The sequence below is a fragment of the Xiphias gladius genome, chromosome 9 (genome assembly GCF_016859285.1).
Source record: "Xiphias gladius isolate SHS-SW01 ecotype Sanya breed wild chromosome 9, ASM1685928v1, whole genome shotgun sequence".
In the NCBI taxonomy this organism is placed as follows: domain Eukaryota; kingdom Metazoa; phylum Chordata; class Actinopteri; order Istiophoriformes; family Xiphiidae; genus Xiphias; species Xiphias gladius.
Window position 1 is genome coordinate 19,046,890 of NC_053408.1, and position 17,984 is coordinate 19,064,873.

The following is a 17,984-nucleotide window of genomic DNA, read 5'->3' on the forward strand; positions in this document are numbered from 1 at the left end:
ACACATCATTTAGACATGAATTCATATATAACAGAAATCTTTTAATTTCAAATCCCTCTTAAGTGCAATAGAAATACATAAAAACATTAAAAAAAACAATGCAAAAAAGTAAGATCAACTTCTTAAACATAAGTGATACATGTTGATCAAAAGTACATGAATACTTTACTGAGTCTGTTTTGGGTGTAAAGTTGATCCACTTATCTGTATCTGCATTTACTATCAAAAATGTCCTCTCAAAATATGTTTTAAAAAATTATTTTTAGCAAAATGTGAAGCCAAAATACAGTAGGAGTTGCATTTAAGCAAATACAATCTCCGTCTTTACATACCTTTTCTCTTAAAGACCAAGATCTCATTGTTGAAATGTTAATCTACTCAAAATTTAAAATACAATGGCCTTGCAGAGTAAAGAAACACATGAAATGATCAACTGGAAGCAGTGTATACCACATTTTTAAGTATAAAACATCTGAAATGCAAAACCATGTTACATCTCAGAGTTCTGAGATCATAATGATGCCCCTTGCTTGTCAGTAGAAAATGCAATTATAAATCAGCAACCCAAGCACTAACCTGTCTTTGCAGAAATATCTCTATATTTGGCATTGAACTCAACATCAGTCTGCTTAAGTAAAATCTTAAAAAGTATTAAATATGCTTGGGAAAAACTTTATCAGGCTTAAATATAATATAAATCTATGAACAAAAGTCCCAAATGCAACACTTTGATGCTCTCGATCACTCAGGATAGGACCACTTGAATGAAAATGAACCTTATAAAGCATCCACAACAAATTCCAACCAGTCCCTCTTGCAAACAGGCGCATCTCAAAAAGACAGAAGTTTTTCAGTCAAAACATGGGTTGAAATTTGGTGAGTTGAACCTGAAATAGTCAAAACACATCACACAGACAAAGCATCTCTTACAGAGGACAGGAGACAGGGGAAAAGGTCACTTTGGATTACTGAACCACAGTTAGATTACTGAAACGTGCTGGCCTGTTTAAAGCCCCAGTGTGTGTTACCAGATCTGAACCGACAGAGGGAGTGGATTCTCACACAAAACAATTTCCCTACTGCAAAAGAAACTGGAACAAAAAACATCAGAAGCAACAGTGAAAGTCATGGAAATGTTCAAATGAACCTCATCTATGGAAGATGGCGGCTACAGTTTGTAACAGACATGAAAGAACGGCCTCCTCTCCATTTATTTATTACATGAAATCTTTTTTTGGTCACTGAATCTCACACCCACACACATATTTTAAAATATACACTGATTGTGTGAGAGAGAATCTCAGAAATGATTCCTCATCGTGTTGGACCACTGGGTGATAATTTGGCCATGGTTAAATAAAATCTTAAGATTCATAAAACATCTTCTTTGTGACAGTGGCTCCTCCCATGACACTCCTCTGGACCACTTCCTTAGTGATTTGATGGGTCACCATGCCGCTGGTCTCTGTGTGCTGTGTGGTCATCATCATCCCTTCTGTTAGAGAGAAAGCAGTCCCTATTAATTTGTGAATACATCTCATTAATAGTGGAACAGAACTGAAACCAAGACTTCATTTGTACCTGAGAAGTAGGGGTCGTTGAGCATGGTGTGTGAGACGTTGGTTCGTGTACTGACTTCTGTTGGCATGTGGAAAACCTCCCTCCTTGCCATTGATTGGCTATTGTACTGAGACAACGCACCTGAAGAGGGCAAGGAAGGAAAGAAATGTAGATATTAGTCTATATGTACTAAAATGTAAGAAATTATGAGAAAGTGATAGAGATGCTCCCATTCAGGGAACTTGTGGTACCCGGAAGATGAACCATTAAGATTTCTCTAATGCCAACATCAGGCCAAAATTTCCACTTTCCTTGAAATATACTGAGCAGATTCATGCCCCAGAGGGAATGAATATTTTCCATTTTGAACACACTACAAGATTTGCTCTAGTATACCATCAGGACAAAATGTCAGTGCTGTACGGAAAATATTCCGTGGTTTAATAAGCAGATTGCTATTTTCATTACTGCTGTTAAGGGGATGAGCCCTCTTTTTAAAGGGCCGTGATCTTCCCTCTAGTGCCATCCTTAGGAAAAAGTATTCAATTTTAGTCCCGCTACTCATAAATCCCTAAGTAAAAAAAAAAAAAAAAAAAAATCAGTATGGTTTTTGTTCCACCCTCACTGTCATATTATGGGATGTAATGAACATTTCAGTCTGTAGCAGCCACTACTGGCTAAGATTTGTCAATAAAATTCATCTTACTTCCATCTTGAGACTCGATGGTGATGATACCCTCCCTCTCTGGACCGAAGCCCTGTGTAGTTCGAGCCTGAACTTTAAACTTGTATGGAACGTTCTCAGTCAGGTTTGGGACAGTCAGACTGGTCTCAGCGTCGTTACCGTTCACCTGGAAGGAACGCACGTCGCCTGGTGAAAACAAGAAACACAGGTCAGAAAAACTCACTTTCATAACCAAGAATGAAAAAGTGAAAAGCGTAGTGTAGTGAAACTGTAGTCTTACGCAACATGACTACAAAGCAGAACACTGTACGGAAGTTCCTGAGAGTCTCACCTCCACCATGCAGCTGCTCGCACGTGACCACATAGCCCAGGATGTCTCCGTTAGGTTTGCGAGGTTTCTCCCAGCTCAGTTGCAGGGAATCAGGGCTCAGAGCAGTGAAGACCAGGGGGCCTGGAGCACTGGGAGTGCTCAGAGTAAATGGCGAGCCTACAGTAGAAGACGAGAAAGAGAAAGTAAAGAGCATAGAAAGTTAGGGACACTGTATTTGTAGTGACTGACTAACGACCGTCATTGTTTCTGTGGGTTAATCCAAGGAGCGGTGACACAAAATTCAACAGAACCAGTACCTGGCATCGGGCTGAGGGGACAGTTGGGATCAACAGGAGACTCGATGGTGATGACTCCTTCTCTTTCTGGACCCCAGCCCTCCTGGCTCTGAGCCTTCACCTTAAATAGGTAGGAGTGGTTGGGCAGCAGGTCCTGGATGATCACAGAGTTCTCTGCTGGGTTTGTCACATTGATTTGCTTCATATCACCTACGGGAGAGGACACAGGTCGTTTAGCATTAACAATAAATACTCAAATATTTATTTATTTAAAAAAAAAAAAGATTAAAATGATAGTTACTGAATGTCACTAACCAATACTAAAGAACACCATGATAAACTGCCTCCATACTAAATACCCAGGACATGAACTACTGATGTGGCAGAATGTACATTCTTAATAACAAAAAAAGATGAAATACAAATAAAAGGTCTGGTACAGTAAATGGTCCTTGCAGGGTTCATCTACCTCCATTGAGCAGCTGGTAGAGGACACAGTAGCCAAGTATGTCTTTCTCACAATGGGGCTCCTGCCAGCTGACTTTGAGGGCAGTGGGACCCAGAGCAGAAAACACCAGTCTGCTAGGGGTGTCTGGGACACCAGGAGAGAGTCGTGCATCTGATGGGTGACAGAGAGAGACAAGAGTGAGAACACTGTTGGACATGATCACTATTAATAATGTGATGTATCTCTGTTTAGGCACAGAGTATAAGGGTCAGAGACAGAAGGATAGATTGAGAATCTTTTTACTCAGGTTTGATTGTTACCATTTTATCCAGATGGCCATTTATTTTAATTGATTTGGTATGAAAATCAACTAGCAGAGGCATCTTTATTTTCTTGTCAGTCACATTATCATCAGTTCATAATACAGTTGTTAGTAAGGACTAATTGGAAATCTCTTCTTGTCCTTCTCTCCTTGATTCTTAAGGACATTCAGAACCTTAAAGCTGCATTAACTGATTTTTTTCTTTGGTTACTTGGCAGTACATACTGTGAACACAGCACTGACATATTATCATCTTATAAAGTTGATGTGATGAACAGGTTAGTGAACAGTTTCTTCCTTACACGTCCAGAAGACAGGGAGTAACATTAACATTTTATTGGGAGTTGTGGTTCTCGCCACCTGACAAATGTAAGTGCAACATTCAATCTGTTTTTAGCTCTGGTTTGGTCTCCACCAACTCCTTAAGGAAATATCTGCAGCTTTAGCTGCTGAATGTTCCACTATGTTCACTAGCTAGTCGCTAACTGTGTCTGTCTGGCGTTTGGTGCTGGGCCAGAAGTGTGCAGTGGGTTCGTCAGAGCTTCTCTGAAGTTGTGGGCCAGAAAACTGAAACAATAAACTGAAATATGCTGATTGTTCCGTTTTTTTAGAGCTGAACTGCAGAGTATTCTAATAATTCTCTGTAGGTTAGCATAACCCTTTTGGAATAAGAGTCTCAAATTTCTGATGTCGCAACAAACTTGAGTACGAGAGGTTTTTCTAAGCAGTCATAGCATACAGAAAAGAATGAAAACCAGAGTCTGTTAAGAAAGTAGGAAATAATCTAATAACATATGGTCTGTTTTGTAAAGTGGTTGACAGTCATGTAAAACGTGATTTGTAGTTGCTAAAAAACATAAAACAGCATGTATAAATCAGATCCGAGGGGGAGACAAGGTATTGGACAATCAGAGAAACACACTGAAGATGACTCAAGAGAGGTGCCTTACGTGTTAGACCCAGCAAACACATCCAGTGCCTTCATGCTTGTATGCTGCAGACTTACCCTGGAGCACCCTGTCCAGATTATATAAGGCTTCGTTGACGTCTGAAGACTGGGTCCTGGCCCTCGAACCCTGAGACAGGCTGTAGCTGAACTGGCTCTGAGAGCTGCTCTGCATCCCATTGTAGCCGAACCCACCTGATGCCGCATTGAGCAGGGGGGCAAAAGAGGAGGACGTCGGGATGATAAAGAAGAGAGGCAAAGAAAACAATGGAAGTGGCACAGTAGGAGGGGGAGAAGGGCAGGTACAGAGTGAAATAAAAGAGGAAGTAAAATAAAATAAACAGAGGAAAAATGACAGAAGGGGAGGGAGGGAGAAACAGCGATAGTCAGCATAGCTCCTGCAAAGTCTGTGTGGATAAGCCTGCTATGCAGCCAACAGCCCCAACCCTGCTAATAGATGTCCAAGCTATCGGCCTCATGCGCTTGCAGTTTACCTGTCGAGACATCTTAAACATTGTACTCCAAAGTAAAATCTTTCTTTGACCAGAAAGACAGAGCTAATTCCTTTTACATTTACTTTGGAATAAATTCAAAGCACTGCTGAGATCCAAAGCTTACCATGATCTGGAAACTTGCTCGACACATCTGCCATGACAATAGAGTCCCGAATGTTTTCATCTGTATAACCCCTGGTCTCTGAGCGCTTCCTCATGATGACTTCCGATTTATGTACTCCGCCTCCAATCACATCCTGTCTACGAGAGCTTCCTACAAGAACAGAGATAGATAAAGGATAAAGACTGGTATTTGCCTAAATTTTTCCCGATGCAATTACTGGCATCCACTTACCAGACATGTAGCTGGTGGTTGTTTCTGTGGTAAAGGAGCCGCCTGCTCCTCTGTAGTTTGAGCTCAGGGTGGACATAGGAGAGGACGATGTTGAAAAGTTGCGTGTCACTGATCCCCCTGGGAAAGGGAAGTTCTGGTCCCACTTCCCATTCATCATGTAATCTGTGAAACACCACAATGGGACCCAGAATTGTCAACAGGCAGAACCTAGAAAATTTGGCAGTTAGCATTCAAATATTCTGATACTGATTGGAACAACACAGTGTTGTTGATGTGAAGCACCCAAAACCAGGCTCAACCGATCTATAGGAGAGGAAGCACCAGCAGTTTATGACCTGTAGCTTCAGTCCTACTTCTTCTACTTACAGGTTAAACAAACAGCAACAGCAGTTAAACAAATGTGCACCATCTGCAGGCAAGGAAAGCAATTTTGTCAGTTGTGCCACCTGCAGGCAATGAGTGTTACAACTGCAGTTTTTCATTTGTAGCTGCTAAACATTCTTTCTTTGCATGAAAGTGAAATGATTTACCTGTTGTTTATTGGTAAAATAGTGTCTGTTTCTCCAGATAAGTAACACGTACGCTTACTTCTTTAGTAAGTCATAGATGTTTTCAAAGGAAAATTCATTTAAATTCATTTAGAAATCTTCAAATGCTATTTGGTTTTTTGCAGCCATAAGATTAAATGTATTTTAGTTGGGTATCTTTTTTTTTTGGTCTTATTTTAGCTAACACTTGATGAATGTAAAGCCTAAAAAAATTACAGAAACAACAACTATAAAAAGGAAAATGACTTTCACATTAGTGACTCTAGGTTCATGCTAACATCAGCTGGCTAGAATGTTCACAATAAAAATGGTAACACGTTGGTGTCGAGCACATTGAATGTTTCCTGTGTTCATCGTCTTAGTTTAGCATCTAAGTAAGCTAAAATTTCCCAATTATCACTGAACACAAAGTGAAGTTCAGGCAGAGTAATGTTAGTATTACCTGGCTGTACCACATTTAATGACCAATAATTCAATATTTGTTGAGCCTTTTCACCTTTTGGGTTAAAAGCCATGGAACCATGAAGGTCTGTGCAACATTTTGCCAATCAGTCTAGTAGATGCTGAGATATTTCACTGGATACCTTTGACAAGCTGGTGACGCTAGATGAAATGTCAGGGGATCACCAAAGTCATTAGGATTTGCCCTCTGGGTGCCAGGGATATCTGTACCACATCCATGGCAATTCATCTGATAGTTGTTGAGATTGTTGTTGAAATTGTTAAGTCTGCACCAAAGTAGTTTACTAGCAGATCTACACTGCCATCCCTTGAGCCACGCCTCTAGCATGGATAAAAATGTATCTCTAACACTTATTTTCTGCAGGTGGTGCAAGTAATAAGATTGCAGTAGTTTCAATTTGTTTTGCCTGTAGGTGGTGACACCAGCATATCCTCTGTTGCTATTACTTCGGTATGTAGAAAACTCGTCTAACACTGGTCGAACAGCTCTGCTTGTGGAAAATCTGTAGCCTGCTAAATGTGAAGTTTCATCAGGTACTTCTAATCTAAAAAGGCACATCAGAAGATGAAAGCAAATACAGCTGCAAGAAAACTGAAACTGACCTGCAGAGATGAGACTGTATTTAATTAACATTTTATCCATATAGCCGCAAAGTAACTAGCCATTAAACACACCCGACAAGCTGCCTCCAGAACACTACCTCCCCAGTGGGATGGAGAGAGGACAGACAGAGACAGGCACAAAAAAAGCCTGCCCCAGATCATCAACTGGAAGTGGGGCAGTTGATGCCAGTGCCCCTCTCTGGGCAGGTGGCGGGAGGATAGATGGGATAGGTGCCAACTAGGAGCAAGGGAACAAGGATGGAAGTCCGAAACTGAATGATTAGACGAATGGTAATATTACTGAGTGGATCAGTCACAAAGCCAGAGAGAAACGTTGGTGGCCTTGCGGGGCACATGACTGGCAGTGCATAATAGCTAGCATGCTAGCTGCCTGTCTGTCTATCTGTGGGTCTTATGGAGTGGTCTTCACCTGGCAGGGGTGTTTGAGCGTAGCTGGGGTAGGGGGCCTCATCTGAGCTCGTCTCTGTGTCTGTGCTGAGCCGACTGGAGATGATGTCCACCTGCTTTTTCCACGACACCTTACGGAGATCTAGGTTGGACCCCACCAACTTGACATATTTCCAGCCTTGTATTTGGGTTCATAGGGTAGAAGCAAGTAGCCGATGGATAGATTTGTAGGGAATAAGTTTTTTGTGTTTGTTTGTTTTGTTTTTTTTACTATACATTACTTTTCAAAAAAGCTGAAACATATTCATGGGATTACATAATATTTATGTATATATGTGTGTGTGTGTGTGTACACACACACACACACACACACACACACACACATACATACATATACACACATATATATAATATTTTTTATATCACAAAAATCCAAATTGTCTTCGAGGAGAGCAGCAACATCAGCATTGTCTTTCAGATATAACCATGAGCACGAAAAATGGCCACAGAAAGCAGGAGTGTGACAGTAGATTTAATGAGGGATGCCTTGCGGTATGTGATCGTTAAGCACTGCTATTGCAGATACTATCTATGGATGCATTTAAAACAGATTTTCTTGCCACCTGGCTGGGATGTTGCCTGCAGGAAAAATACCTGCCAGATGATAAAAAAAAGGCAGAACCATGAGAATGATGCCATTGCTGGGCCTCACAACTCTTCCAGCCTTTCCTTAATGTCACTCTTGTAAAATGAGGAAGGATATTAATATCAGCCTCTACAGGCATTTCACACAGAAATGTAAAAAAAGAGCCAGAAAAGAGCAAAGGATGCAGTTTCAATTTGTCTCACAAGATGAACGATTTCCTACGGCACGGATCTGACCAACATTTCACAGTGCTGTCCCTCTCCTTCTGAAAGGGCAATCACACCACAGCCCATATTGTATAGAAACACTCTGGTTACAATAACAAGGCAAGATGCCTGCGAATGCTGAGAATTTGGACTCAAATAATTAGATCCATAGTACAGTGATAGCTCACACTCTGCAAGTCTGGCAGTCACTTGCATCTTGACAAAGCCAAAAATGAATCACAATAACACACTAGCACAATATTTACAGTCACCTTTTAGGGGTAGCTTGTGATTTTGGCTATGGATACCCACCATCACCAGAGACACTGGGTGTCTTGGAGCTTCCAGGGGACTTTAGCACGTCATTGCTGTACATCAAGTAGCTGTCATACTCGTCTCCTGCCTCTGCATCTACAATAGGGATGTCTGGAATGATGGGAACTGGGGACAAAATGAAAGAGAAATAAATATCTTTTCAGGGAAGAAAGGGCTCACTGTTATTATTCTAAAGATGTGTTTGTCCCTGACTTACTGGACAGAGGTCTGGTAGGCTGTGATGCCAGGTTGATGGTAGCTTCTCTGAAGCTGCCCCAGCCTATGCTGTTCTTGGCACGGACCTTGTATTGGTAGGTTTGGGCATTCTGGAGGTTCTCTATCAACAGCATTCGTTTCTTGGGGTTGTCAATCTTTACTATCTTTGCGCCGCCCACTGGCTCTGTCAGAAGAAGAAAGTATTAGAATATGACGAAAATGACATAATGCAACCATATATACAGTATTTCCTTTTTCAGGTTTGACTCAGTCTCTTACTTTGATCATCATCGATGGGTGTGTAGATGACCTCATAAGCCGTAATATTGCCATATGCGTCTGGAGGCTCTGCCCAGCTGATCTGAGTGACAGTTGGACCGATTACATTGAAGGCCAGACGTCCAGGTTCACCAGGCACTGGAGGAAAACAGAGCAGGAATCGTTTCTAAGTCCAAACTTAGCGTAAATATAATACTAATTTTTATTCTACAACTTATGAAACTGCAGTGACCTACAGTTGATTTCTTTTGATTGAAAAAACTAAAGGTGTTTCCCTTCGACCCATTTAGTCTTTACTAGCTAAGATATTTCTTAAGATTTAAGGTTTAATTTTGTAAAGCATTAGTTTAAAACTAGTTTTTAGTTACTAAAAACCTGGAAAGAACTCTATGCGCACACACACACACACACACACACACACACACACACACACGGGTGCAACCCAATCAGATTGTTTAATTGCACAAAAACGCACAAAAAAGCAAACAAACAGACAAACAAAAAAGGCATTAATTCTCTCTAAAAGCTGCATATAAGAATTTCGACGGTTTTATCTAAACCAGTTATACATGCTTGTATCTTCTGCAGTCTTTCATGAACAGCAGTTAACTGGATTCACAGTAATTACCTTCCTCCAGGGTTTGACATTCAACAATGTCAGTATTGTGGCCATCTCCCATCGCATTGTATGCGCACACTCGCATCTCATAGTCACAATAGGGGTACAAGTTGGTCAACTCAGCTTGAGGAGTCTTCACATCTAAGACCTCGGCTTCTTTCTCTGGGTCGCCATAGACCCAATACTTCACCTAAAATGCACAAGGAAAGAAAATATATAGTATTTTAAAAAATACAGTGCCTTTTGTAAATGATCTGAATTAATTCAAGTGGAAGCTCCTGATCATGTTGATTTGATGTACCTTGTACCCCATGGGGTTACCAAGTGGTGGGTCCCAGTTGAGGTGAATGCTTCTGGGTCCAGTTGCTTTGGCAGCAGGGTTTGCTGGGGAGAGAAGTTGCCCGCCAGGGGAGGTGGCTTTCTGGCTGATGAAGTCCTTCAGCTGCATCTGGTTTGTCTCAGTAGATTTGGGAACTGCAGGAAGTAGAGGGAGGTGGAGGATGACACAAACATTCACCAGATATAGTACCTCTGTTTTAGAATGATCCCTTCTCTTATATAAAATCTGGGATGGAACAACACCAGAAACTCTACAAAAAATTCATGTTACCTTTTGTTCCATGTTTTTGACAGTCTCCCCATTGTATCTTACCTCCGTCTGTGACAGTGACATGCGTGGTCTTCCTCTCTCCAATAGAAGCATTACTACTTGGGTCAAACAGCTCCAGTTGGAAGGTCTCTGGCTGGATTGGGCCAGGATGGGCTTTTGGGTCGATCACTATGTTCTTCTCTGTCTCTCCAGGACCAAATTTCACAGGGCCAGAGAGCTCGAAGCGCTGGGCCTTCTTGGTGCGCCATTTCACTGTGGCAGGGCTGTCCTGATTTCGAGTGCGGACCACAGGGATGGTGTAGGTTGTGTCAGATGTGGTGAAGTTCTGGGTGCCCTTTTTGAACATCATCACACTGGGCTCTGGATAAAATAAGATAATGGCAGGGAAGATAAGAAACATTAGCAATCAATGCTTTGGCTGGGAGCAAGGGTAAGAAACAATGATTTAAAGCATTTTGTGTCCTTTCACCTGGTTGGTCTGCAATGGTGATAGTAGTTCTCGGGTAGCGTCCCAGCTTGGCGCCCTGCCGTGGGTTACTGAGGTCCATGACAAACTGCTTGACCTGTTTGTCTTCCAAGAGGCCATCTTTCTCGCCCAGCTCCAGCAGTCGAACAGGAACTATCTTCTGGGTCTCACCAGGACCATAGGTCAGGTCTCCTTCCACATTCACATAATCCTAAAATACATAGGGAGAACAGGTTAGGAGTATAGTCCTGATGCAGAACTGTATCTCACCTACTCAGCATTGAGAACTGGCTACAGCCTCTGAAGACCCTTTCACTTGAGCAGGTACCAATGCCATTTGAGTAAGGGTACAAATAAACATGCCGCCATGTATTAAACATCAAGTCTTCCAAGAGCACTCTGGTGCATTTTTTAACGAGTGAGAACATGATCCATATCAGAAAAAGAAACAACCCAAAATGTTTTTATAGTTACAAAGATACCAAGCTCATCTTAGGGCAGCGCATCTGTACATGGCCATGAGCTCACCTTCTTGTCCTTGGCTGTGAGGTCCCTCGTGCGGTAGGTGACCTGTGTGCGTCCATCTTCAATGATCTCTCTGCTGATTGGAATATTGGCCACTCCATCCTGCCTGCTGTAGGTGTAGGCCGGCTGGAGGAACGAGAACACACTGGCAGCTGGGGAGAAGAAAGGGGTTCTGTTAAGTTGCGTGTCTCATTTTCTTTGATTGAAAAGGCACAGAAAGGTAAAACTGGATTTTCATGTGCATATATATGAAATGTGAGATTTCTCGCCATGCTCTTTGATGATGGTGATGTTGACCAAACGTTTTCCAATCTCAGCAATGCCCAGTGGCACATCCATTGCCTCCACCTGAAGCTGTTTCTTGTCATCGTCTTCATCCTTGACAAAGAGTGGCACGTGAACGTCTACTGACTCCACACCTTCTTGGAACTCTATGGCTCCCGCAGCCTCTGCAAAGGAGGACCAGATATAATGACAACTTTCATGACAAGACTGATAAATATACTGTATAAACTGCTCAGTGGAGATCAGAAAGGGATTTGCTTAATTTCACAAGAAACTGAACATTAGAATTTTCATTGGTTCCACACATAAATACAGTTAATACACACCTCTGTCTGTGGCCACAGTGTAGTAGCCAGGCACCACTTTGAGGTCATGGAAGTTTCCAGACTGGACATTTTTCTCTGTGAGTTTGACAATATCAGGATAGCTGCTGCGAGGAGCTGACAAGACGGTATCCATGATGGTGTAGTCCTGCCTGAAGAGTACAGGAGGGGAAGAGAATTAGATATGTGTAACCTTTGGGATCTTAAAAATATCTGTCCTGTATTGTATTGTATCATTCAGGATATTACCTTTTTCCAGCATTTCTCTGCATTCTGTAAGAGGAAAAAAAGGTATTAAATAGTGAGAGAATGGACTTATCCATTCTTGTTTTAATTACGAGAATATGAGAAAAATCTTATCATACAATTACAACAACTGGATGCAGTGTATAAACAAGTCTGTTATGGAACATAATGTATGTAACTGGACATGTAGTTATACGGATCTTACCTGAAATTGGTCTTTTGCACCTTCTGGGCCCCAGGAATCGGTTTGTACACTTCATTTAGCTGGATGGAAGAAAAAAATACAGTACTCAGTGACACAGTCATCATTCATACACTTACACACATGCTCACCAACAAACAAAAACACACTCACGTTATCGGCCACTTCCTTGCGGAGCTGCTCAGAGTCTCTGGATTCAGGGTGAAACAGGTTGTCAGACAACAACCGGTTTAGCCGGAGGGAGATGGGGAACTGGACTACAAATAACGAAAGAGAAAACATGTCAAAGGGAAGAAAAAAAAAGAGCCAGAGGTTAAAGTGGTAGCTTCCATAATTTAAACGTCAAAACCTTGTCTCTAACTTCTTTATACCAAAAGGTCAGTTTACTGTTACTTACAAAAATTTGCTTATACACAATTAAGCACTTACTGGTCTCTTTAGGATTGGGCTTTATCAGAGCCTGGGGGTGATTGGGTCCTCGGTGTACATTATCTGTGACCTTCCAGCGAACAACATCAGTTCCTTTTGGTGGGCCAGTCCTCACCATTGGTGTATCCAGATGGTCAGAGGTTAGCAGAGACTGGCGGAGCAAATACTCATCCTCCTTGAAGCCAACCATGCGACCTGCAGAGAATACAACATAAGGTCACTCATATTCAATATAGTTCCAGAGGGGAGAATGAAAGATTTAAAGCAATACGGTTGCATGTAATGTGACACATGTATTACCTCTCCTACAGCAAGGTAGCAGGGCAAGACAGCTCTGTTGCAAGTAAAAGACAAGAGAAAGAAATGAAAAGGCTACACTTCCACTGTGACTTAGAAATATCAATCATTTATTGGTCCAAAAGTGAGCGTTTACCTGCCAGCAGTCTTTACAGCAGGCGCAGTATTTCCAGCAGCAGAGCAGAAGAAGTGCCAGCAGTAACAAGAGGAACAAGATGAGAGGGAGCAACCACAGGAGGCTAGCAGGGGGACAATCTGAAGGGTGATCATGAAAAGTAGATAATATTAGAAACACAACGGTCATACAGATCAGTGCTGCCAGAGATTTAGCTGGAGCAAAGAAAAGACCTCATATAACTCCTATTGTTCCAGTTACATTCCAGAGGTGTCTAGCCAAGCATATAGTTTGGATTTAATTGCCCTGGTTTTAAGATGTCATCTACTCCAACACAAAGGCTGTGAATGGAATTTTGTTTGTGTTGCTCACACCTTTAAAAATGACATAAAAAATTCAGAGTTCCTTTTCCAAAAATCTCACTAGAAACACTTCCCTTAAAACCAAGGCTGGATTACCAGCTGTCCAAAGTAGGCAACTGCTCCACGGCTGCAGACCTCAAGGGGCCCCAAAAGCCCCAGCTTTTCTGGGCATCAGTGGGTAATTTCATTGTTTGTTTTTTTATATTAACTCACAACTATCTGCAAGGCTAGATATAACTCTATTATTATTGTAATTATTGTTGTTATTATTACTGTTGTTATTATTGTTGTTATTGTTATTAGTAGTAGTAGTAGTAATTTCTATCTATTCATGAGCATGCTCCTGGCTATTTCATTGATGAACTCCAGATGTGTTCTCTTTATATGATAAGTTCTTTTCTTTTAGTGTACAACACTTTAAACTGCTTTAGCTAAAGCCGCCGAAAACTTGGTTTCACATCTTCAATATTTTTCTACATCTTTAAATATTCAGAAGCCACAATTAAAGTTAAAGTTAAAGAGAGAAAACATCCTAAATGATCTGCTTCATCACTACTATGAGGATGTGGTTTTATCAGATTTCATTGACAGTGGTCTGACAATATAAGCAACAACTCCACAACTGTTATCATATTTGGATTAAAATGCTGCTCTGATTGGTGCATGTAAGTATGTGACATCACCTTGAGAAAATACATTTTCAGGGTTTTTAAAGCTATCACATATAGCACATATGTAAAATTACAACAGGAACTTTTTAAAATAAATGATAGATCAGCTGCTGCCATGAGAGCACTGTTATATATGTTATGTTATACATATCCAACCTGTAGCTCACCTTTCTTCTTGAGCACTTGAACCTCCAGGACTCCAGTTGTCGGATCTTTAGCATTTTCAACAGTGTAGTAGTATGTACAGTCGTCCTCCTCATCACGGAAATTGCATGAATCAAGCACGTCCTCCGCTGAAAACACATATACAGGCACAAATGTACTATTATTAAGTGTTTTGTGTGTGTCATGGTGTCATACTTATCATTATGACCTAACAGAGGTGAGGTGTACGAGCAGAGTGTATCTGGATAATTCATTATTCAATGAAAGCAAATGACAAATGTCGTTTTGGTCCTTTTGTATGTGCTTACATTTCTTGAGTTCATCCACCATGATAATTTTGAATGGGCACTTATCACACTCCTCTTTCTCCTTCTTCTTTCCTGTCTTCCAGGCTTGACACTGGACACAACTGTTTGTAGCTTCACATACGCCCAGCTGGGCCTAGACAGGACACACACACAAACACAAACACACGTCATGCAAGACTATACAGACATGTTAAATAAAGCTAAAAAGCTTAAAGCACATATAAATATTATCAGGTATAATATGAGGGCTTGATCATAGCTCAAAAAGCAAAAATACAACTACAGACTGTGTTGGACCTGAGAATTTAGACCTTGACACACCCTCCCTTACACACATTTTGGCATAAACACACATTACATCCACACACCTGGAAATTTGGCTCACAGGTTGAAGTCATTTCGATACCCGAGTTCGGACACTCACAGCGACCGCACACGCATTTACCTCGCCCATTGCAGACACTCTGGCACAGAAAAAGAAACAATCAGGTACCAATCTGAGATTCACTGACATCTAAGGTGCCATGATAACCTATTCTTCAAACAGCACTTGCTGGCTCTACTCACCCCCTTGCTGTCCAGACAGGTCTGGTTGCTCTTGGGACACTCACAGGCATTTCCCTCCCAGCCTTCTGTACATGCACACCGACCCATGACACAAGAACCACGGTCTGAAAAGAGAAGAAAATACGATTTACAGCCTACTCCCTGCGGTAAGTGGTGTGTGTGTATGTGGGGAAATGGTTGTCAAAGCAATCTTACCCAAATTACTAATAGTATACAGAAAAGAAAAAATAAAACAAGAGCGGAATAATTAAACTTTATCTGAGCAGTTCTTGAACTGATTAATAAATTGGTACTGTTCAAATTACTACAATATGTCATTATGTGATTAGTTGAAAAAATAAAGGGAAAAAGGGACTGAGGTGTCCTCTGTCCGCCAGAGGATCCTTTACTGTACACACACACACACACACACACACACACACACACACACACACACACACACACACACACACACACACACACACACACATACTTTTGTACCTATCTTATACCCTTAAAGTTATGCTTAGAGACAATATGTCAAAGTAAAGAATATATATAGGGTGCTCACATTTGCAACATTCATAGATGTGGTGAAGGTACATTCACCCTTAATCACAAATTCAACAACCAGAAATTGTTGTACCATTGCAGAGGAAGCCCCCGTATCTTTGACACTGGGTCTTGTCGTACTGACAGTAGGGTCCCTCAAACTGATCTGGGTTGTAGCACACACAGGTTCCACAATCCAGGCAGTCTCCGCGGCCCGAACAAGGCTGTGTCATACCTGGACCTATGCACTGGCTGGTATCCAGAGCTGAAACACTCGCTGAGCAGTTACAGAATGTACTCAGCCTGAAGAAGACACGTGGACAAAGCAAAGACAAAGACTTTATTGAGCCCAGAGGCCTTAAATCATCGATCACTTGGCAGAGGTACCACAACCCAGGTAAAATGATGGTATTTTTAAATTCTTTTTAAGAAGTAATATTTAAAGTCTCACCAGCCATCAGAACAGCGGCACTTCCCGCACACCAGGTCTCCATTGCCATAGCACCTGGCTGCTTTAAAGATGGGATTCTGGAAGAGAGATAAAAGAGTCAATGGGATGAATCTACCACAAAGAATTGTGAGTAAATGATTTCAGTTTGACTTCTTGTGCGCTTCAGTCTTAATCTCTTTGTCTACCTTCTCACAACTGCAGGTCGGACAAAAGACCGAGGCCTGAACCATGACCGCATCGTTAAAGGTTGTGGGTTTGATTCTCATTGTCCCCTCTTTTTCATCCGGTTTCATCTGACAGACTGGCTTGTTGTCGATCATCTGCAGGGCTTTGAGGTGCACCTTGAACTTGCCCTAGAGAACACACAGGCGCACACACACACACGCACGCACGCATGCACACAATTTTAGAGCATGTCTGTGATGACTAAGCATTTGCCCTAGTGAGTCTTAGCACTGAGTTTTAGACCAACAGTTTAGGACATTTTTGGACTTCTTGACTGCAACTACATAGCCGGTTAAAACCGACATAGAAAACAGATTTTAGATTAGGTAAATTGGCCAACAATGCGTGTAAACTAATGATTCATTTGATGGTATTAACGTAAAGTCCGTAAAGAACCAAAATTTTGGGGATAGCCTGAACCCCTTTACTCTTTGTTGAAAAGAATGACAGAATTTCTAAAAATTCCTCAGAAATGCTACACTATATTAGAACACTTGTACCTGATAATGTTTACATATTTGGCAGAGTTAGAAGAAGGTATAATAAAAGCTACATATCTGCTTTTTTTCCGTGGACAGGCGCAATAGCCTCTCATTTTGGTACATAACTCAGAGGGTTTTTTTGTTGTTTGCGTTTCCATGTAACTGATTAAAGTGTGCCTTAAACATGTGCCATAGTACTGTAAAAGGATACTAGTTTATAATGGATTTCATGTGACAATAGAGATTGCTGTTGTGTAAAAGAGAAAATTATTGGAAACTGCTGTGATGCTGAATTGTCCTCCTCGTTGAAAAACTTTATCATTTTCCCTTTTCCCCTTTCAAGGCATAATTGTCAGAAATAGGGAGTGAAGTGTATAGAATACTTGTAATTCTAATTCTCAAGATCCCATTGCTTCCAGTAAAAAATAAATTTAAGCAATTGGCAAGAATTAATACATTGGTTTCAGCTCAAAACAACAATCTCAGTAAGGACTATCAGCTTATAAAAACCAACACGGGGGTCTTCTAAATCCACAAATGTATGTTTGTGTGATTAATTTGTTGTTTTTGTGTTATTTTTTCACTTACTATTGCTCCAGGCTTGAAATCAAAGGCTCCATATTCTGCAATCTGTCCACTGGTGGACATGAACTTAGCCCCAAAAGCCTTGGGTCTATCCTCTGCACGGATGCTCATCTTAGATCGGATATTCTGAAAGGACATTTTAGAACATCAGCACGCAGATGTTTGATCACAGCCACTTGACTCAGTTGTCTGGTGCCAGCAACTGTAAAAAAGCCACAAAAAAATAAATCTTCCACCTGACAAATGTCAGAGGGGGTGACGTTTTACCTTAAAGGCCGTCTCCATGACTTCCAGGATATTGGATGAATCTTCTTGCAGCAGACCAACCTCAGCAATAGGGAAATACGTCTTGAGTTTCTACACAACACAAAAAATAAATTGTTGACCTAAATTCTGACCTAAAACATGACATGTTTCATGA

At 41.2% G+C, this 17,984-nt stretch overlaps 1 protein-coding gene across 6 annotated transcripts in view; it reads right to left on the reverse strand.

The window, feature by feature from the left end:
• Positions 1 to 35: 35 nt before the first annotated feature.
• itgb4 (integrin, beta 4) overlaps positions 36 to 17,984 on the reverse strand; it is a 29,487-nt gene continuing 11,538 nt past the window's right edge. For 5 of the 6 annotated variants that reach the window (XM_040135297.1, XM_040135295.1, XM_040135294.1 and 2 more), the window contains exons 9-43: positions 17,831 to 17,920; positions 17,567 to 17,689; positions 16,457 to 16,624; positions 16,272 to 16,348; positions 15,915 to 16,123; positions 15,290 to 15,393; positions 15,091 to 15,186; positions 14,723 to 14,855; positions 14,417 to 14,542; positions 13,238 to 13,356; positions 13,105 to 13,138; positions 12,805 to 12,999; positions 12,529 to 12,632; positions 12,379 to 12,437; positions 12,177 to 12,200; positions 11,931 to 12,079; positions 11,589 to 11,768; positions 11,323 to 11,471; positions 10,798 to 11,005; positions 10,371 to 10,688; positions 10,020 to 10,192; positions 9,728 to 9,908; positions 9,100 to 9,237; positions 8,822 to 9,004; positions 8,602 to 8,730; positions 7,460 to 7,615; positions 5,417 to 5,578; positions 5,186 to 5,335; positions 4,628 to 4,762; positions 3,321 to 3,470; positions 2,873 to 3,061; positions 2,577 to 2,732; positions 2,267 to 2,431; positions 1,582 to 1,701; positions 36 to 1,495 (exon numbers count right to left, since the gene is read on the reverse strand). In XM_040135297.1, the coding sequence (XP_039991231.1) occupies positions 1,365 to 1,495; positions 1,582 to 1,701; positions 2,267 to 2,431; positions 2,577 to 2,732; positions 2,873 to 3,061; positions 3,321 to 3,470; positions 4,628 to 4,762; positions 5,186 to 5,335; positions 5,417 to 5,578; positions 7,460 to 7,615; positions 8,602 to 8,730; positions 8,822 to 9,004; positions 9,100 to 9,237; positions 9,728 to 9,908; positions 10,020 to 10,192; positions 10,371 to 10,688; positions 10,798 to 11,005; positions 11,323 to 11,471; positions 11,589 to 11,768; positions 11,931 to 12,079; positions 12,177 to 12,200; positions 12,379 to 12,437; positions 12,529 to 12,632; positions 12,805 to 12,999; positions 13,105 to 13,138; positions 13,238 to 13,356; positions 14,417 to 14,542; positions 14,723 to 14,855; positions 15,091 to 15,186; positions 15,290 to 15,393; positions 15,915 to 16,123; positions 16,272 to 16,348; positions 16,457 to 16,624; positions 17,567 to 17,689; positions 17,831 to 17,920 (4,983 nt within the window). In that variant the 3' untranslated portion in view covers positions 36 to 1,364. The remainder of the gene's footprint in view (positions 1,496 to 1,581; positions 1,702 to 2,266; positions 2,432 to 2,576; positions 2,733 to 2,872; positions 3,062 to 3,320; positions 3,471 to 4,627; positions 4,763 to 5,185; positions 5,336 to 5,416; positions 5,579 to 7,459; positions 7,616 to 8,601; positions 8,731 to 8,821; positions 9,005 to 9,099; positions 9,238 to 9,727; positions 9,909 to 10,019; positions 10,193 to 10,370; positions 10,689 to 10,797; positions 11,006 to 11,322; positions 11,472 to 11,588; positions 11,769 to 11,930; positions 12,080 to 12,176; positions 12,201 to 12,378; positions 12,438 to 12,528; positions 12,633 to 12,804; positions 13,000 to 13,104; positions 13,139 to 13,237; positions 13,357 to 14,416; positions 14,543 to 14,722; positions 14,856 to 15,090; positions 15,187 to 15,289; positions 15,394 to 15,914; positions 16,124 to 16,271; positions 16,349 to 16,456; positions 16,625 to 17,566; positions 17,690 to 17,830; positions 17,921 to 17,984) is intronic. The other variant, XM_040135300.1, reaches the window with a different exon arrangement.